This window comes from Carlito syrichta, unplaced genomic scaffold, assembly GCF_000164805.1.
Source record: "Carlito syrichta isolate Samal-C Ts95f unplaced genomic scaffold, Tarsius_syrichta-2.0.1 Scaffold306483, whole genome shotgun sequence".
In the NCBI taxonomy this organism is placed as follows: domain Eukaryota; kingdom Metazoa; phylum Chordata; class Mammalia; order Primates; family Tarsiidae; genus Carlito; species Carlito syrichta.
Window position 1 is genome coordinate 72715 of NW_007250579.1, and position 20819 is coordinate 93533.

A 20819-nucleotide genomic window follows, 5' to 3' on the forward strand; every position below is an offset into this window, starting at 1 on the left:
CAGGGGGCAGCGAGGGGTGGCATATGACTGGGGAATAGATGTCCTGTGGCCTGAAGGTGGTCTGCCCTCCTGTGCTCTGGGGAGCAGCATTTTAGGTTTATAGCTGTGTCGGGAAGACCTTCCCTTCTTTCTTGAAACGTTAACACTCCGTGAGGAGGAACTTGGAGTCAGTGTGGTTTTCTGGGTGCTTGGAAGGCAGGTTCTCTGTCCACTGGCGGCAGAGGACATCTGGAGGGGTCCCTGGTGTTTTCCCACAGGCCCCACTTAATGAAGACAGTCCTTCAGCCCCCGGGCAGGGTGGATGGAAGAGCTCAACTCCGATGCCTGGTGAGCCCTTCCGGGTTTTCTCTCCCTCCGCCTTGGACTGGTTTTGAAAGGGTCTGTTCCAGGCCTCCCCGGGACATGTTCAGGCTAATGATGGAAAAGGTGAGAAGGCACCGTGGTTTCAAGAACGGTCACCACCAACTTACAGGAGGGAAGGAAATTACACTTGTTCTCCAGACGGGCTTCATTAATGGCTCTGGCAACGAGGTAACTTCACACTCTCACAAGGAGGATCAATTTGCAGGCTCCATGGGGACTTCTGACTTTCAGGGGGAAAATTTCCCCAGTTCCGGGAGGATTAGGCGAAGTAGCTTCACCCCCAACCCCCTCCCGGAAAGGACCCCAGAAAGGACCTTTAATCAGCTCCTCAGGCCCAAGGTTCCAGGCTTACCCTCCTGCCTTTGCTCCCTCCTGGGCCTTCTGCGACTGCCCAAGCTGGAGAGGAATGACATCCCTTGCCCACCCCGTCTACCCCCTACCCACCACCTGCACGGAGGGCTCATCAGCTTCCTAGGGCGGCTCCAGGGGTCACTACGGTCTTCCCTGCCTCCTTAGCATCCCAGCAAGCAAGAGCCCTGGGGAAATAGCAAAAGGGGAGTGAAGCGGGGCATGGGTGGATCGAATCCACCAAGGTACAAGCCTCTTCTGCACAAAAAGTGTGTGTATATCTCTGCAGATGTCACAGCATGATCTGTTCTTCCCTGGCCTCTGGCCCTTGCATTTAAATCTACAAGTTGAAATCTCAGGGACCCAACTTTTTAGCTAAGTATGATTGCAAATCCTGTTATATATGTGGAATATATGTACGGACACATCACACACACGCGTGTGTCATTCTGAATATTACTGCATACATTTGCGTCCCAGGAATTCGGACCTCAAACGACCCTGCGGACGATAACATCACTCTGCTCCATCCAGAGTAGAAAACCTCACAGGCCCAGGGCACCGTCCTGCTCACGCCCGGTGTCACACGTGGCTCGTCTTCTCCACCAGGGCGTGGTCGGTGGGCTGCGTGAACCTGACGGCACCGTCCCTCTCCCAGCCCCTTCGGATCCTGGAGAGTCTGCGGCTGATGCAGGGCAGAAAGAACAAGGCTTTGGCCAGGATGACGACGCAGGGCACCAGCAGCGTGAGCGTGAAGGTGGGAGGCAGGTAGAACTTGTAGCGGCTCTCCTCGAAGGCGCGGGTCCAGCCATAGGTGAGCGTGTGCAGCGTGCTTAGCACCAGGGCCACGAAGCCCAGTGTGGACTGCGGAAGGAAAACAAGGCTGCAGTGAGGGGTGGTGACAGGCACAGCGATTTTGCCAACAATGTGTCTGCTCACCTGGTGGAGAGGAAGGAGGGCCACTGCAGTACTCACGGCTGTGGGTTCGAATCCCAGCCCCGACACTCTCTTGGTGCATGATCTTATGATAACTAGCTGAGCTCTGAGCCTCAGTCTCCCCAATAGAAAGATGGGATGAATGCGTCTGTGCTGAAATTGTTTAAGGATTGATCAAGTCATGTGAATTCAATAAGATAACGAGGCTTCCCCCCTAACTGTTATCTGTACCTCTGGTGGCTGCCATTAGATGGAATGAAGTTCAAAGAAGTTTAAAAACATTTGACTAGTTCTGTGCATATTTCAATGTGTATTAGAGTAATAAGTGTCTTCCAGCATACCAAAATAATAATTCCACAGATAATATTTGGCCAAAGTTAAGACCGGATAAAAAGTGAACTGGGTTTAAGCTGAGAGTGGCTCACGCCCAGTCTCAATGGCCTGAGAGGCTGAGGAGGGAGGTTTTGCTTGAGGCCAGGAGTTCGAGTTAAGTTGGCTTAAAGATAAACACAAGTCAGTAATTCACAGGATGGCACATTAATTTGACACCGGTAGTGAAGTTGGCTTACAGGGGCCCGCAGTCTGAGTGACCTGGCACCTTCTAGAAAGTACCAGACACCACATAGATGCTCTCTGTACGTGCTGATCCTTTACCTCCTGGCCCTGGCTAAGTTATGAACACCCCAGGCAGAAGCCCTACCAAGCTGATTCTCCTACCAGGAAGTGGCCGTGGGGAGATAAGACCATCCCAACTCCAAACGGAAGTGGTCTGGCCACTTTACAACGGAGCTTTCCAGTCCCTGAGCCACGTGTGGTCTTTGGTGGGTCACTTCCCGCCAAGAGCGGCTTGTCCGTCACCCGATATGACTTACTATAGAGGTCACTGTGTGAAAATGGCTGGGAAGCGCTGCTCTCCCGTGACTCCAGCCTCATTGGGTGTAAGGCTGCTCATAGCCTACAAGGAGAAGACCTGGTTTCTACTGCTGGTGCTGGTCCAAATCACAATGACCCTGGACCTCTGTAGGGGTAGTGAGTGATTCCAAAGCTAAAGGTGGCAGGGGAAATGCTGAGTAGAGGCAGCAGCCTCCATCCAGTTCCCAGACCAGGCAGGCAAGGACACAGCAGAGGACACTGAGAGGGAGGGTTTTCTGCGGGCCAGGGAGGAGAGGCACAAGGCAGTTCTGACTGAATTCTGTGAGCGCTGAGGAGTTGCTGAGATTTAGGGGCAGGAGAGACCTATGTTTATTGTGGAGGAATACAAGGCCTGATTAGGCCAGCATCAAATTGGGTAAATTATATTGAGGAAGGAAATCTCAGGATGAGAAGGAAATCTCAGGATGAGATTTTACAAATGTTACAAAGAAACTTATTGATAACGCAAGGGTCATCAAGGCTGGTTAGACAGCTGCAAAACATTTGCCGTAAACAAAACGGAGATAATCACCTGTTGCTAGTTAATTGTTGCTGCTAATTAACCCTATCTTTTTTTTGAGTTGGAGTCTCACTCTGTCTCCCAGACTGGAGTGCAGTGGCTGCTCCCCGCCACCGCCTCAACCTGCTGGACTCTAGCAATCCTTCCACCTCAGCCTTCCAAGTAGCCGGAACTATAGGCACGCGCTACCACGCCCGGTTGATTTTTGATTTATTGTAGAGATGAGGTCTCGCCAAGTTGCCCAGGCGGGTCTCGAACCTGCAGGCTCAGGCAATCCACTCACCTCAGCCTCCCAAAGTGCTGGGATTACAGGCTGAGCCACTGAACCCGGCTTAATTAACCCTATCTTAAAGAAACAGCACCACAGACCATCAGCAAACCTCTGGTAGAAATTGCAAACTTCCCCTGAAGACAGTTCCCAGCCCACTAAACCCTGACACCACTCTTATAAAAACACCCCTCTAGCCCCTGCCTTTGCAGACAGCAATCTCTGCTGTCCTGCCCACTGTACCCTTCACAACATATCTTCCCTTTAATAAATCTACCTTTCTTAATTCATAACTGTCATGGTGAGTACTTTCATCTCTGTGACTTGGCCATACCAAGACCACCGCCACACACATTATTACATAAGGAGTGAAAATAACAGTGACCAATCAAGCAGTGAGCACATATGCATTTCTCTGAGGAGACACTGCAAGGGTTTAATTTAAAGGTGTGGCAGGCCAGTACCTCGGGCACTCTCTATAGATTGGTTTTGAGAAGCTGCAATTAGGCCTCCTGGATTTCCTTCCAGGCCAGCTGGTTGGCAATGATCCAGAGACTATGCCAAGAGACACTGTCTCATTTGGGCTCCCCTCAGACACGTCTCAAAGTCGGTCTGGTTCTCGCTCCTTCCTGGTGTAAGGGAGTGTTTTGCTTGGACCTGCTCGAGGATAGGTACCAGGAAGGTGAACATCAGTGAGTGAAAGAACATGATTTGGAAGGATTGCTTGTAATACTTTTGCCAAACATAATAATAAACATTTTCCAGTGATGGCACACTGTAATTCCATAGACAGGCTCTTAGGTACATTTTAGACCCCAGTAAAATAACCAGATACAACTTTCTTGATCCTTGTCGGCCATCTCTGGTTCTTCTTGGCTTTGTGGCCAATTCCAGGATCTTCTAATTCCATCCTTAACAACTTTCTGGCTAACCATGGCCAGTAGGGAAGCCATGCTTAGCTTTGCTCTACCACCCACAGTTAATTCTTGTCACTTGAATGTGGTCAGCCCCCAAAGGAAGCTTCCTTGACTATAAGTCACATGTAACCAAATCTCTGTCACTTCCAGAAGTGACTATGAAGAATTCCAAATCCCCTGCAACTTCAGAACCACACCAACTTTCTCTAAATTCTGATCTCTTTTTTTTTTGAAGACTGAGGTTAAAAGGTCCCCAGCACTGACTATTGGGAATAAGTCTTGAACAGCCTGTCAATCACTCTGATGTTCCCCAACCAGGTGCTCAGCCCCAAACTGTAGGTCCTCCCACCTTCTTTGTGGAGTTATTGGAGTTACTGGGATGGCTGGGAGGTACCTTTTGTCTCTCTGAATTTATCAGTCTGATACTAGTTTTCAAACCTGGCTACACATTAAAATCACCTGGGGAGCTGGGGGTGGGGGGGGAGGGAATATAAGGGTCCAAGTCCCACCCCTAGAAACTCCTAAGCATTAAATTGAGCTGGGGCTCAGGCATCTGCCATTTTTTAAAGTTCAGCAGATATGCTGGCATACAGCTGGGACTAAACACTTATTTAGGAGACTCTTGTCACCACATCCTTGTAGCCTCAGCTTGAGAAGTCCACATGGGTCCCTCTGCCCAGGTCATTTGATGGGGGAGGATCTGGACCTCTTTGTCTTTGACGAAGCCCCCACTGAAGGCTTTTTGGTGCCCACTCTCTGCCTCATGGGGCTTTCCAGAGGGTGCAGCAGTAAGACCCCACCGAGGCCTAGGAAGCCAGCCGTGGTGGCCCCAGTGAGGCCTTCACATGGCCCTCAGTTGACTTGTCCCGTAGCTCCGTGGTTTGGCCCATGGGAGCCACTGTCCCCATCCCTTAATCTGGAGAATGATGCATTTTTCTAGGCATTCTGGGCCTGGCGTGGAAACAGGATGGACGCTCTAGGGTCCACTAACAGCAGCCACCTCTTCCTGTTCTCACATCCTCAGCCCTTTGCCAGCCCAAATCCCATGGCGCAGATGGCAGGAAGCCCTAGCCTTGGGCTAATAGTTCACAGCAAGGGCCGTCAGCCAAAGGTTAGCCAACAACAAAGGGCCTTTTGACTTTCCAGTCCCAGTGGGAAGCCTGGATGATTCCAGCCAGAGTTTGTGTCCCTAAAACTCTCTCCTTGAGCCGGGCTCGGTGGCTCAGCCTGTCATCCCGCGCCTTTGGGAGGCTGAGGTGAGTGGATGGCCTGAGCCCGCGGGTTCGAGACCCGCCTGGGCAGCGAGACCTCATCTCTGCAATAAATCAAAAAATCAGCCGGGCGTGGTAGCGCATGCCTGTAATTCCGGCTACTCGGAAGGCTGAGGCGGAAGGATCGCCGTAGCCCGGCAGGTCGAGGCTGCGGTGGCCGGGAGCGGCCACTGCACTCCAGTCTGGGCGACAGAGTGAGACTCCCACTCAACAAAACAAAACAAAAACTCTCTCCTTGGGAACAATCTAAAAATCCTAGGATCGCCAAAGAAGACCAAAAGAAGCAGAGGGATTGTCATGGGGCAATTAATAACTGCCCCCCCAAGCGAGGGCCATTTTTATTATACGTAAGCTTGTTAGCAAAAAAAGAAACAGCCGGGTAGGTGGCAGCTCATGCTGGCGCTCAATTACTCAATAGCATGAAGGGGCCTTGGGCAATCGCTCATGAGGCTGGGTTCAGGCTGGTCTCTGTCATTATTTCAGGCTGGAGGGGGCAAGGTCACAGGAAGTTCTTCTGACTCTGAGTCAGAACTTAGGTGCTAAGAGCTGAACCTTAACTTTTCTGGGCAGCTAAGCTGCTCTGACCCGGGTGTTTTGCAATCTCACATCTAATGATGTTTGTTTAAGTGGCTGAATGAGAACACTTGGCACAGCCAAAACCAAACCAAAATAACAAAAACATCCAAAGAAACACAAACCAAATGAAGAGAGGGACCCCAAGAAACTTAGAATCAACTTCACATTTTGCCTCAGCATGGCCATTTTTGCTTAGACTGACGCACTTTGAATCTAGCACAGGTTAGACATAGATACATTTCCAATAGGCAGGTTTTAGGAAGTGTTCAGACATTTTACTGCAGGTCAAGCTGGCAGCCTACCCCACCCCCTCAGCAAATCTCCATCAGATGCAAGACAAGGACAGCCTGATCTTTCAATTCATCATTTAGCGTAATAATCTCACTAAGAAACTTTCAGGTTCCTTGTCAAAGGTGGAAGGTCAAAGATGACCCCATCACTGGAGGAAGCCATAGAAATGATAATAAGACCACCTTCTGGCTAAGGAGCTTGTGAATTGGAAATGTCTGACAGATCTCTTGCAGGAAAAATTCCCTCCCTTTGTCTCCTCCCAGCAATCATGTGACTAACCCACCCATCTGCCTGCAGTCCATCACCTGACATCAGTACCTGCACTTACCTGCCCCTTTGTGATGAGGTAAAGCAGACCACCATCCAATCACCTTAATGACCCTCTCCTATCAAAGGGAAGGATTAAAAGGACTCAACCAGGAGCAATCAGTCACCATTGCCTCACTAGCCTATGCTGTGGCCACGTGCTCTTTGAGCTATGGCCAGGCTATGTTTCCTGGCTTTTGCCCCCTCCCCTACCTCGGGGAGGTGAATCTCTTCTTTCTCTCTCTCAATTTACTTTCTAAATAAACTATATTTTTTAATCGAACATCTGTGCAATTCTCTGCATCTTTCTCATGGCACTGGATCACACACCAGACACCCACATCTTGGTGGGCCTAACCTAACATTCTGGAGGCCCTGCTGGGAGTGAAACCTAACACCAAAATTAACATCTTTGAAAACAGCCTTGGGAACAAAGGGATAAATGCAAGCACAGGTCACCTCCTTGTGGAATCAACAGCCTCGACTTGCTGGGCTCCGGCGATCCTTCTGCTCAGCCCTCCAAGTAGCTGGAACTACAGGCGCGCGCTACCACGCCCGGCTGATTTTTGATTTATTGTAGGGATGAGGTCTTGCCAAGTTGCCCAGGCGGGTCTCGAACCCGCAGGCTCAGGCAATCCACTCACCTCGGCCTCCCAAAGCGCGGGATTACAGGCTGAGCCACCAAGCCCAGCCTGGACGGTTCTTAACTAAACAAAGTATTACAGATCCAGGGGTCAGTGTAGACCCCTTGAGGACCATGGCTGTTCCCACAGCTGGTTTCTAAGCCCTGGTGGCTGCTGTGGCCATGTGTGGCAGGGGAGGGAGATGGGGTTCAGGCAGCACCTTTGGCTGGGCTAACTTTATGGGAGAAGGTTGCAGCTTGCCTCAAAAATCAGCAAGCCACTATTGGATATGCGCCGTCTGCATTTTACGTGTCCAGCTCAAATCCTTCTGATGACCACCTGAGGCGGACGCAGGCTCAGGTGAGGAAGCACAAGAGGCTAAGATACCTTCCGACAGGCTAAGAAACCTGCCTGAGGGTGCAGGGCCGGGAAGTGCGGGTTTTGGGAGTGAAACCCGGGTCTGCTGGCTCTACCGCCCGTGTTCCCTCTGCGGGAGGACGCCACACGCTGCAGCCTGCGCACCCATGAGTCACCCAAGGAGCTGCAAAAATAGACTCCCAGAGCCATCCTGGAGCATCTGAGTCCATGGGTAGGGCGTGGGCCTGGGTGTCTGTATTTCTACCCTGTCAACAGGGACTCACGGTGAGAACTGCATTTGACACCGCTGCCTGGTGGACACCCAGCTCTACCACATGTGTATGTATAACTACAGAATCAATGTACGTGAAAAATACCTATCCTCACGATATGCAAAGCACTCGGATGCTTTCTTTGCTGTTCTATTTTATTTCATCTTAAAATGCTGGTGGCGACCCACTGGATGGATTGCATGACTCACTAATGAGCATCTTCCACAACTTGCAAACACTGACCTGGAGCACTCTGATGCCCAGGGTTGGAGTCTCTTGGCTTCTACCTCATGTCTCCCACTGAACTCAGAAACGGGTGGTTGGTAGCTTAGTCAAGAATAATGGAAACGTGGCCAGATGCCCTAAGAAGAACAGCAAAAAGAATAGCCTTTATCTTTCTTCCACACACAATCTCTCACTGTGGCCCACAAAATCCCTGTAGGACATTAACTCCATTTTCGAGGGTATATAAACTGAGGCTCTGCCCAAGGTTACAAAGCAGGGATGCAGGGAGGGAGAGCTGGAACCCAGGCTTCCCGGGCGCTGGCAGTGCCTCCTCCATATTGGCATCTGGTGTTTGTGGACAGAATGAGGGCATTTGCTTTCCACAAGTAAAATCCTGCCTTTCTGTCCATCCAGCTCCCCTTGCTCTTGCCGTGGCAAAAGGACTTTCTTATTTGTATTTCGACTCTTTAAAATATGTAAAGTAGAGCGCAGCTGCTGGGGTCCCAGGCAGCTTTTGCTAACAAAATCAAATCCACAGGCTTTCTTGGGCAGCCAGAGCCAGGGCGTGTAATCTACGGCTGCTTAAGGGAGCAGCTTTCTGGTGAGGGGAGCAGCCTGCAGTCTGTTTTAATTGCGGATAAACCACGCGCCCAGGATACTCCAGGTGGGAACAGGAAAATCCTAGATTTGGGTGTGAGACACATGGGGATTAGTGTCAGATACAGACAATTCCTCCCCGCCCCCCTCCCCATGCTAGCTTGTGTCAGTCCTGAGCCTCCCTCCAGGGGCCTTCTGAGAGCAGCAGAGCCAGGGAGATTCAGAAAAAGACACTTTAAAAAACACACAACCCCGACTCTGCTTTGTTCCAGGGTGTGTGAAGCGTCCCCAGACAGGAGCAATTAATTTGGATTACATAAGAGCTTTACGCTGTCACTGTCCCTGAGTCCTGTGCCGCATCTCCACTGCACAGAGAAGATACTCGACAGATTTTTGTTGATAGTGGGGGTGGATAGGATCGCTGTTCTCTGCCCTGATACAATACAATGGCAGGATCCAGCATTAGTCAGCTCCCACCCATGGGAGGGGATGAGTGAATCCGCCAACACTGACCGCGCATCCTGGGTGGAGAACAGTGGGCGATGCCAAAGATCTGCAAAGAGTGTCCCTGTCTCCACTGTCATCATCCTTGAAAGGTGGCTCTGCCTGTCTTGTTCCCTGTCACATCCCAGGCCTAGCACAATGCCGGCATACAGTAAGTGCTCAATAAACGTTTGTTGGAGGAACAAATGCACCAAGAACATTTTGCCGCTGGCAGCATTTCCCAGAGTGTGTTCTGTGGAGTGTTGAGAGCTTTTATTTGGAAAAAAAAGGAGGGGGAGGGCGCCGAGGCTCACACAAGTGTGGGGAACAAAGGTTTGTTTGCTGTAGATGTTATTAGAATCTCTGATGTGCTAAAATGCATTGTGAATCTCTTGGGGGAAGCAAATGTATGTGACTACAGAACTCCGTTTAGGAATGGAGTCTTTTGGGAAGAGCTGTGTCTCATCCCTACAAACTGGGTGGTCCTAGCGCTCACCTCTCACTCGCCCTTCAGGAGCCAAGGGTTAAAGGGAGTGACAGAGCCAGGTTAAGATGAGGAGGCAGGTGGTAGGCTATGCTTGCTCACCAGCCCACTGCCTTCTACCTAGACCAGCAGAATGCCTGATGGCTGTCCATCACAGTATTTTGTTTGGGAAGCTCAGAAATGGCAGAAGTTGAGAACGCTGGACCCCGGCTTCGGCGTCCTGGTCTCTAATTTTTTCACGTGCCTGTATCTGGCTCCCCCAGCCGTCGGGAGGACGAGTTTGTCTCAGGCAGCCCCTTGTCAGGAGAAGTGGATGGGCCCCCCCACAGGTCAGGAAGGCCCTGGCACCTGCCTGTGGGGTCCTGCTGTGCAGAGCACCGAAGCCCAGGCGGTTCACAGAGGGGCAGGTGGTCGTGCCTGGTCCTAGCAGAGGGGAAACCTACTTTACCTGAACAAAGCTAAACTCCCTCCAGTTGAGCGAGTTGGCAATGGATGGCAGCGAGGTCACAGCCAGCAGGGACAGCGTGCCTAGGGCCAGCACTCCCGAGGAGAGGTATAGCTCCATCCGCCAGACTTCCTCCTCCACCCAGAGGTGGCTCTTGTTGGCCAAAACCTGATATGGACAGAAGGAAAGCCATGAACCCTGGGTCAAAGGCCCTTGGGAGGTGGATGGACACGTCCCTCACAGTGTGTGCCTGGCTCTGTGATGAGGGCTTCAGGCATGAACTCATTGAGTCCTCACAAATAGCCCACGAGGTAGAGATCACTATGATCCGATTTTACAGATGAGGGAAGCAAGGCGCCAGGATCAAGTCACTTTCCCAAGTTCACACATAGCTTATGGGTGCAAAGCTGGGACCAGGACCCATTTGGTCTGGAGCCACAGACACGAGCTCCTGGGGGCTTTCACACGTCGCTCCGGGGAGCCACCAACCAGAAGAGTCACATCAGCGGAGAGTCAGAGGAGTCAGTGAGAAATACAGAACCCTCAGGCATGACTGTATTGCACGGCGGTCTGGCCCCCGAATCCCAGGACAGGAGAGGCACGAACCCAGCTGAGTCCCCTCAGCCGCTGCTGTTTCTCTTCCCAACCTGTCTCACCCTGGACCCTTTGTCTTCCTGGTCCCCCAAATACCCCTGTCACTGGCTCACATTCAGGGCACACAAAGACACACTGAACCCCTCGACATTTCCTGACTCAGAGCTCCCAGACTCCCCTCTTCATACCCAGTCCTCCATTTCTAGCTGAGGCATACAGCTTTGGCTCAGCTTTGCCAGGCAACAGAGACTGACTGCCATTCACCAAGCAATTCAGTGAGTATTTATTAAGCATCTACTGCATGCCAGACTCCGGGCTGCAGAGAACAAGGATACTTGCCCTCACAGAGCTCTGGGGTCTCCCACCATGCTCCAGGATGCATACATTGAGGAGCTCCTGTAACCCCAGAGATTTTTCTCCCTCTCCCTATCTGGCATGCCCCTGTAGCTAAGCTCCCTACCAGTGCCCACCCGGGGAAGAAACTTTGATTTCCCCAACTAGATCAGGTAGCAGAGTTCCTGGAAGCCAAGGTGTTCTCTGAGAACCACCATGAAATGATGGTACTTTCATCGTACCCGCAGAACAAGGAACAGTCTTTCCATTAGAAAATGTGACTACACTTTAGTGGGCAGGTCTCTGCCTCTCAAAACAGAATGACTCATGCGGGTTTTTTAAGAAACGATTTCTGCAGGAACAAAAAAAATAACATAAGCCCAGGAAAACTATTAAAAAGAAATCCACTGGGCTAAGCAAAAATGGTTGTAAAGCTTGGGTGAAAAAGTTTAAAGAAACTGAGAACATGTCATCCATCAGACACTTGTCCTGCAGTTTGTGAAAAATGGTTGCCCGTTCTATTTTAGGGCAGATTGGCTCTCTTTGGTGTCTTTAAGGCACAAGAAGACTAGGAGTCTGGGACCCAGCCTCTTGTCCTATCAGTCATGTGTGACTCCAGGCAACAGTCTCGGAGCCTCAGTTTCTCTACTTGAGTGATCACAGCCAGCACCCTCTGATTTTGCCTGTGTGCCTGGTGTGGCCGCCATCAGCATTGGCTAGAAAGGCGTGCAAGGGGCAGAGATGTCTCCTCTGCAAATCCCCAAGGCATCTTGCTCACCCTGGCAGTGTTGACAACCCCTGCTGAGTAAGTCCTCTCTCCTGTTGCAAGTTGTTTGTTCTTCAACTCGACACCATTAGTCATCCCTTTCTGCGTTTTGGTGAGCTCAGGCAGTTAATGTCACAAGTCGGAGTTTGATGATTACACACATATACCACATTTGCTTGCAAAATGTCTTGGTTTTTTCCTCTAATATTTCCACTCCACAGTGACGCCAGCAGCGGTAGGTGGCGAGGAACTGCCTGAGGACCTGGACCTCCGCCGTCTTGAACAGCCCAAGATGTCCACTTGACTTACTAAACCCCGGGGCTGTCCTCAGAGCTCTCAGGGACCAGTGCTGCCCGCGGCTAACAGTTCTCCACTCCCTTAGTAAGTCACCCATGGTTAGAGCTGATCAAATGGCCACCTTGGGCTGGTTGTGGTGGCTCACGCCTGTAATCCCAGCACTCTGGGAGGCAGAGGTGGGAGGATATCTTGAGCTCAGGAGTTCGAGACCAGCCTGGGCAGCATAGAGAGACCTTGTCTCAACAAAATTTGTTTAAAAAACAAATGGCTGTAGTCCCAGCCATTCGAGAGGCTGAGGTGGAAGGATCACCTGAGCCCAGGAGGTCGAGGTTGCAGGGGGCCGTGATAGTGCCACGGTACTCCAGCCTGGGCAACAGGGTGAGATTCTGCCTCGGGGAAACAAACAAACAAACAAACCCAAAGAACAAAGCAAAACTGGTTATCCTGAGAATGCCAAGGAGAGTGGTCGTCAACAAGAGATGAGAAGATGGCAGTCAGGTGCAGGATTTTCCTCTAGGTTAGATGTGGAAGGGACAGTGAGGCTGCAGCATTCGCTCCCTCCATGTCTTCACAGCAGGCGTGGGTGGGAAGAGGGTAGTAACGACCCACTTCTTGCTAGACCCAGAGCAGGAGGAGGTGGAAGGAGTAGGGGGTAGTGGAAGGGGCAGCCAGCTGTCACAGTCCTATGGGCCTGGATTCTGATGCTGACTCTGCCACTGGGGGGTAGTCACGAGACCCTGGGCAGTCTCTTTCTTGGCTGATAGCATCACTGCCTCTCACTACAGGACTACAAGGATGATGTTTCTGGAAAGAGTAGCAGGAACTGGCCCACAGAAGGTACTTAATATAATAAATGCCTGGTGCTGTTCTAAGTGGCACCGGGTCACTGGACTAGTTCTTGCCCCAAGCTCTACATATCCTCTTCTTTAAGAGATGCCTGGTATTGGTTTCATGGTGGCCAATTTAACAGTCACTCAGTGAACTGGAACTGGGAATCTGTGTTAGGAACTATAGACACCAAGGTGTGGAAGACCTAGTCATGCAACTCCAAGTCAGGTACAAGATGGCGAGTAAGAAAAGTAATAGACATGTGTACAAAAGACAACATATTAGAGGTGAGTCTGGGGAAGGGTGGAAGCTTAACAGAGGCAGGGTTTTGAAGGCGGAATAGAAGTTTGTCAGGCTGTCAAGGTATCCCAGGATGGGTATTCCAGGCCAAGAAGAATTGCCCTTTTAGAGGACAAGATGGGGTCTGAGTGTGACATATCACAGGAGAAGTAGGGGAGTTGTCACATGGGGAAGGGTCTGCCGTTATCCCAAGGGCTAAGGGCAGTCACTGAACGCTTTTCAACAGCGACATGGTTGGATGAGAGGTTTGTTTAGACTGTTCTTTGACAGCCATGTGCGGAGTTAGTCTGGGGCAAGGGAAACGGAAAAACTGTGCAGGTTAAACATTGTCTGTGATCTTGATCTTTGACTTTGATCTTGAAATGCATCTCTAGGGAAATGCACAAGCAATTCAGAAAGTGCTATACAAATATAAATTATTGTTGATAATAACACTGCCAGTAGACATGAGCTCAATGGTTTTCTCTACAGCTGGGATACAGCTTTCTTCCTAATCCATATATCCAGGGACTTGAAGGACATCTTGGGAAAGGAGTTTCCTGTGCCCAGGCTTCCTTGACACAAGGGCCCAGCGGGCAGCCGGGGTAGAGAACGGCCTTGTGGGGACACTGGGATGAGGCACCCACAGACAGGCAGGCAGGGGCGTCACACATCAGGCGAGGACTGGCCAGGAGGCCCTGCTGGTAGGGACTGAAGGCGGAACAGCCTCATGTACCTAGGCTGGCAGCCCTGGGCATGGCTGACCCAGCTGCTACCTGGCATCTGCCTGAATATCTCCAGGCTCAAGCAAGGCTCATATCCAGGTCCCTGTGTGTTAAGCCCCTGCCTCCCCCTGATCATCAGACATACCGCCATCAGTCCTGGTTCTGCCCTGGAGAACCCTGCAGAACAAGTTTAAGGTTCTTTGCGTGAGAGGCCTTCGGTGTCTCCGAGTGATCCCGTCCCGCAGGAGGGATGGTTGCCTGGCAACCTCACCAGGGCCTGCAGCCCTGAAGGGTTTTGGAACGCAGGGAAAACGACCTCGCGTGCACCCCTCTGTGCCCGGGTATTTGCATCAGGGCAAAATTGGGTTAACGCAGTATCAAGGAGAGCCTTGGCAGGGCAGAGAATTTGGAGAAAGGCAGGTGGAGAGTGGCAGGGAAGGGAGGGAGCAGTGGTGTGCCTTGTGGTGGTGGGGGGGTGTGTGTGGACATCAGCTTCTTCCCCTCTGTTCCTGGCCAACTCAGGGGAGAGGGCTCCCACACACAGATCTGTCACCTCCTGGACGGCAAACGTTGGACCAGTCCCCGAGGAGTCCCGCAGAGCCAGGGGCAGGCTCTTTGTAGAAGTGAGGAAGAAAATATCATCAAAGAGCATCAGAAACATAGCACTAGGCGAGAGCTTGATCTACACATCAGGGCCCTGAGGACAAAGAAAGGCTGTGGCTTGTTCAAGGTCAAGGTCTTTGTTCTAATCAGTGATGCTGGAGGACAAGAGTCCAGGGCTCACGCCACCCCACACCAGCTGAAGTAAGGGACAAGGTTGACTGTTTCTTTCTTCCTCTTTGCTGTGGTCCCAGGGCCCAGCAGAGTATGTGCTCAATGAAGGGGTGAATGAATAACCTGAGTTCTGAGACGGTTTACTCAACTGTTAATTAGGATTTGTTTTCCCTTTAGAAAGCAGTGTGGGTCTGAGCATGGATCTGGTATGGAACAGCTGGATCTGAATCCCAGCCTGCTACTTATTGGCTGTGTGAATTTGGCCAAGTTACTTAACGTCTCTGTGCCTCAGATTTCTAATCTGTAAAACAAGGGTCGAACATCCTCACCTGCCTTATAGAAATAAGATAGGAGTTAAATGAATTTACAGTGGGTACACAGAAGCTCTTTTTAAGGGTTCAAGACTATGGTTTTCCTCCCCTTCCTCTCATTTCCATCAGGCCTCTTGCTTCTCTGCCTGACATCTGGGGCTCTTCCTTTCTCTTTGGAAAGTCTGAACCCACAGATGCAGTGATGCCAGGTGTCTGTGGGTGGGGAGGGACAAGGGCAGTTGAGCAGATGGCAGCAGAGATGCAGCGGCAGCCCTGAGAGCGAGTAGGGACTGAGGGCTGCAGTTCTCAGGAGTCGCCCGGTCCTCCCAGGCCCCCATCCTCTGGAGGGGGGATGGCACCCTGGCAGGCATGCCCAGAAAGGGCCCAGTCCCACCAAGGTCCCTGCATCTTGAGCAGGAACAGACGCTGCGGGGGCCACCCGGGTTGGGACAAGGGGTGGACGGAAAGGCTCTTGCTGGCACCCATGCCACACCCTGCTGGGTGACTGGTGTCCTGGGGTGGGCAAGCCCTAGGCACCAACCAGCCAAGGGGCGAGGGATTGGAGGCAGAATTCAGTTGCAGAGAATAAAGAAAGGAGAGACCTGAGCTTGGGATACAGAGCCAAGCCCTGTGAGCTGGTGGGCCAGGAGGAAGCATCGGGGGAATGCCGCTGAGGAAACAGGTGCCAGCCGCCACCGCCTATGCCCCCTTGGCTTGGCCTGAAGACCTCCATTTCCCAGGGGTCCTGCTGGCAAAGGAGCACTACATGAGTTTTCTAGATGAATGAGTACCAACACCCCTCCAAAAAAACCCTAAACCCCCAACACTCCCTTCTGCACCCTTCCCCATCTCGGCCGATGGCAACTCTACCCTTCCAGATGCTCAGACCAAAAGCCATCCCTGACCACTCCTAGGCCCAGGCCCATTACAGCAGCGGCTCTGCACTCCAGCCTCAACACGTGCCTTCAGGGCCCTCTTAATCCTGCCCCCTCCCAGCCTGCGCTGCCTGGAATCCGGGGATCTGCCGTCTCCTCACTGGTCTCACAGTGCTGTCTTTGTCCCCCCATGGTCTGTTCTCAGCCCAGCAGCCAGAGCGAGCCACCTGAAATGTCAAGGGATCATCACAGCTCAACTCAAAACCCTTCCCTGGTTCCTCATTTCACTCCAACCAAAGCCAAAGCCCTTTCTTGGCATTCAAGGCCCCCTGCTCTTTCAACCTCTCAGGCCTCGCCCACCGCCCCCTTGCTTGGCTCCGGCCGCACAAACCTGGCTGCTCCTCCAACGTGCCAGGCATGCTCCCACTCGAGGACTCTGCCCTCGCAGCCCCCTCGGCCTGCGATGCCACCCTGACTGGCCACCCAGCCGCTCTCCTCCCTCCTTCCTGCCTCTGCTCCCATGGCTCACTCCACAAGGCCTCCTCAGACCGTCCTTAGAACCCCACGGCCCTTCCCTGCTTTCCTTGGCTCTCAGCACACTTGACCTTCTCAACGCCCTCTACAACTCAACTGGTGTATCTACGTCTGCCCTGATGGGACGGTGCCCACGAGGGTGGGGATTTCCGTCTGCTTTATTCACTGAGACTCAGCAGGACGTGGGTGCTGCCTGAGTGGAAGAGAATCCACAGTCATGGCAGCTGCAGCCCTGGGGACCGGCTGCATCTGGTTTGCAGAGAACCCTGGACAGGCATGTGCTGAGTGACAGAGCCGGGGGAGGGACGGGGGAGGGTGCGGGGCGCTACCTGCTTGACGGCCAGGTTCACCAGGTCGTAGCGGTGGGAGCGGCGTAGAGGCAGGGAGAAGCTGTAGAGCGCGTGCAGGGCGGCACAGAAGAAGCTGAGCAGCCCAATCTGCTTGCGATGCTGCAGCCAGTGGTCCAGCCAGTCGGGGAAGCGGCGGTACTTGGTGCCACGTCGCAGCTGCAGGGCAGCCGCCAGCACGCCGGGCAAGTACACCAGCGACAGCAGCACGTAGGCCACGCACGGCAGTGTGGTGTTGACCACGGACACGGGCAGCTTGTAGAACTTGTTCTTGTCCTCCTGCACGTAGGGCTGCAGCACGTCCCGGATGAAATTGTAGGTGTAGAAGCAGACGAAGAGCCCCAGGGCCAGCAGGGTGGGCACCTTCCAGCCCGGCAGCAGGCGCGAGGACATGGCCTCCACCTCCCGGGCCGATACCAGGGAGCCCATGTCCACAGGCATGAAGCCCATGGCGTGCGCCAGCTCCGAGACGGCACGCTTGGCTTCCGGCTGGTCACTGCAGATGGGCACCTGGGGAAGGAAGGAGGGAGCCGGTCAGGCAGGGTCACGGGCCACAAGAGTGGGTAGGGCCTCATCTGGGCCAAGCTCATCACTGAGTGATTGAGGAACCTGAAGCCCGGAGGGGCAGGGTCGTGTCCAGGTGAGCTGCCGGTCAACAGCACAGATGGGAACAGAAGGAGGCTCTGACTCCCAGGCCAGGGGTCTTTCTTCCGCTGCCATGGCCTCCCAGCCTCAAGCCCAGTGAGCCCAGCCAGGTCCACTGCTCAAGGGGAGAAACAGCTATCGGTGAGCATCTTGTCCAGCTCACAGACATCAGCAGCCACAGGCAAAATGCCCATCGAGGCGGCCCCACGGGCCCCTGGAATGCCTACCTCCGAGGACTGTGCCCTGTGCTGGGAGCCAGCGACAGGGTTTTACATAAGGCCCCAAATCTGTGGCCGTGCTGCGGCTCATTCCCTCAGACCTAGATCGTCCCCTCTGAAGACATCTTTCGCCAATGCACAAGCCTTCCACAAGCCAGCCCCAGCCCACTGCTCCCCACCTTGACCCCACCCCACCGCAGGCACCTGGAGTCCCCAGAGCCCCAAGCACGCCATGGGCCTTCCTGACACTGCTGCGGTCAGTCTGGTTTTGCAACACTGACTGAGCACGTACTGTGTGCTGGGCTTTAACATACATGGTCTCTCAGCTTTGTCACGAGCCTGCAGGTAGGCGCTATTGTCTCCATTTATCAGATGAAGAAACTGAGGTCTAGGGACATTTTAAAAAAATCTCTGTGTCTTTGCAGGTTGTCCTCTCAGCCTGGGATGTGCTCCCTGCTCCTGAAGCCTGACAACATGAGGTGCACCCAGTCAAAGCCCACCTCGAAGTCTTCTCCAGCCAACCTACTTGCTCTGTTCCCTCCAAGTCCTGCACTTGACACTCACCCACTGTTCCTGGCCAGTCTAGGCACGAGAGTCCCATGATGAAACCTGTACCAAAGCCCCTGAAGTCAGGCGTGGCTCTGGACTCTCCCTCAGAGCCTGGTCCCCAGGCTGGACTCACTGGTGAAAGTTCTCATGCGTATGTGGAGTCTGGCACTCTTCCTCCAGGAAAATGCAGGTGGTCTTTTGGCATTAAAAACCACCTGGTCTTGGTAAGAGCTCCTCCTACCTAGAAATATATGCAGCTCTGGCTGTTCTGGGGAGCCATTTTCCAGCCCCAGAAAAACCTGCTGTTGACTACTCTGAGAAATTAGTTCTTGGAAGCCTTTAGAATGAACGAGATGAAGTTTGGGACATGCCTGCCTTCCTTAGGGCCTGACACGTAAGTGTGTTGCTTTCCTCTTTCTGAGTCTAGTCCTCAAAGCAAAATCTCTCTCCCTCTTGACTCCAAATAGGAAAAACCCATCTGCCTTTTCTCCCTTGCCCCCTAGGACACCCAGTTACAAGAGCAGGAAGAACATGGGTTCCAGATCCATATGAACTGGGTTCAAATCCCAACTCACTGGTTGTGGGATTTTGAGGAAGATTATTCACCTCTCTGAGTCTCAGTTTCCTGCTCTGCAAAATGGAATTTTGCAGTGATGTCAGATGAGCTTAGATAATATATGAAAAAAAGCCTGGAATGTTGATGGCCATCAGTGAAAATTAGCCATTTGCATGTACCGTCATGGTGGATGTTATTGCCCCAGAACCTACCTGCCTGTTTCCATCCCTTGGGCCCGCCTGCAGGGTCCAGGCAGAGATGACGTTGAAGGCCTTGACTACTGTGCAGGTGGGGAAGAGGGAGGCCAGGTACTCGGCATTGGACTGGCGGTGCCGCAGGTGCTCCTGCTCCGTGGGGTTGCTCACGTCCACCAGGACCTTGCCAGCCAGCGGCTCGCGGAGCCCACACAGTGAAGGGTAGTGCTCCCGGAACACGGCCACGAAGATCACCTCCGGGGAGCTCACAGCCTCCTCCTGGAAAGTCACTCGGGCGGCCGAGGGGAACAGCCCGGCCGTGCGTTTGGGGTTGCGGCTCCCCACCACCACGCCGAAGCCGGAGCCCACCAGGCGCGTGGCCAGGGAGCGGGCAAAGTCTCCACTGCCCAGGATGCCTACTTTGGGGGCCTCACGGAGGGCCTCGGCGAGGTTGCCATCACTGTCCGCCGGGTGGTGACTGATCAGTGGCTTATCCATCTCTCCCGACATTTCGGAGGCTGCAAGAGAAGACAGGAACCTGGTCAGTGGAGGGCTCCCTGCTGGCCCTCCTGCTCCCTGCCTCCTCATGCCCATTGTAACCGCATGACGGTCAGACAGTCACCCAGCGGGCGCTCACTGAGTGCGACTATGGGCTGGCACCTGGGGACAAGCTGAGCGAGGCCCAGCCCCTGTCCGGAGAGGGCACAGACTCAGGAGGAGGAGGGGAGGAACTTCTGCCTTCCAGCCTAGGTCCTCCCTCAATTATTTCCTCAGGACAAATGGCCGAGTGAGGGCGCTGGGAAAGAAGGCTCTGGAACTTCCCTGGCCAGTGCTATGCAGTACCACACTCCCCTACAAAAGATGGTGTGATGGACGGTGTCACTAGCTAGGAGTGACCATCTACCTCCAGTCTCCCCAAGGCTGAACGTTGTCTTTGATGATGGAAGAGTCGCACGTCTCTGCCTGTGTTTTTCTCTGACGTTTTGGGCAGTTTTCCTCCTGGTCTTCCTCGACACACGGCTCGAGGGCTGGGCCTCATCTCATCTGACTTGGGACCTCACTGTGTGTCACAGCCTGGGACGGGGTGGTGCTCAGTATTTGCTGAATGAATGAATGAACAGATGGAGGAATACTGGGCCCTGCTCCACGAGGACAAGGCTGGGGAGACACAACAGTGCATGCACTCAGGATGGTGTCCTGGGAGCAACTTCGCTGAGCCTGAGGTACGACAGACATGGAAGGAACCCTGGACTTGAGCCAGCAATTGACAGTAAACTTGGACAGGGGAATTATATTTCAACCGTCACTAACTTCCTTTTTTGAGTCAGGGTGTCACTCTGTCACCCAGAATGGAGCACAGAGGCACCATCACTGCTCACTGCGGTCTTGAACTCCTGGGTTCAAGTGATCCTCCCACTTGAGCCCAGGCTCAAGCCCAGACTTGAGCCCAGACTTGAGCCCAGTCTCCCAGGCAGCTGGGACTACACGTGTGTGCCACTCTGCCACAAGCTGATTTTTTAATTTTTGCAGAGATGGGGTCTCGCTATGTTGCCCAGGCTAGTTTCAAACTCCAGGGTTCAAGCAAACCTCCTGTCTCAGCCTCCCAAAGTGCTGGGATTACAGGCATGAGCCACTATGCCCGGCCAGTTGTCATGAACTTCTAATCAAAATGTGCCATTTCCTGTAAGTACAGAGATAAGTGGGTTTTTTCATCATTTGCCATATCACAAATTTAACCATCAGTGAGTTCCCCTCATTCTATTTAAACTCATCAGGAACTTAAAATTATTGGAGACACCA

The 20819-nt window shown here is 52.9% G+C and overlaps 1 protein-coding gene across 1 annotated transcript; it reads right to left on the minus strand.

The window, feature by feature from the left end:
• Positions 1-41: 41 nt before the first annotated feature.
• Positions 42-19540, minus strand: STEAP3 (STEAP3 metalloreductase). Its single transcript, XM_008063032.2, has 4 exons — positions 19038-19540; positions 16840-17367; positions 10198-10362; positions 42-1575 (listed from the first exon to the last, which is right to left on the minus strand). Exons 1-4 carry the CDS (start codon positions 19527-19529, stop codon positions 1294-1296), a joined length of 1467 nt encoding a protein of 488 aa, XP_008061223.1. The 5' UTR covers positions 19530-19540; the 3' UTR covers positions 42-1293.
• Between the last annotated feature and the right edge of the window lie 1279 nt (positions 19541-20819).

Excerpts from the sequence above, each read along its gene's own strand:
- STEAP3 (XM_008063032.2), bottom strand. The coding sequence starts at position 19,529 with ATGTCGGGAGAGATGGATAAGCCACTGATCAGTCACCACCCGGCGGAC. Across the intron at positions 10,363-16,839 it reads TGAACCTGGCCGTCAAGCAG|GTTTTGGCCAACAAGAGCCA; the intron begins GTAGCGCCCCGC and ends TGTCCATATCAG. Across the intron at positions 1,576-10,197 it reads GGGAGTTTAGCTTTGTTCAG|TCCACACTGGGCTTCGTGGC; the intron begins GTAAAGTAGGTT and ends TTCCTTCCGCAG.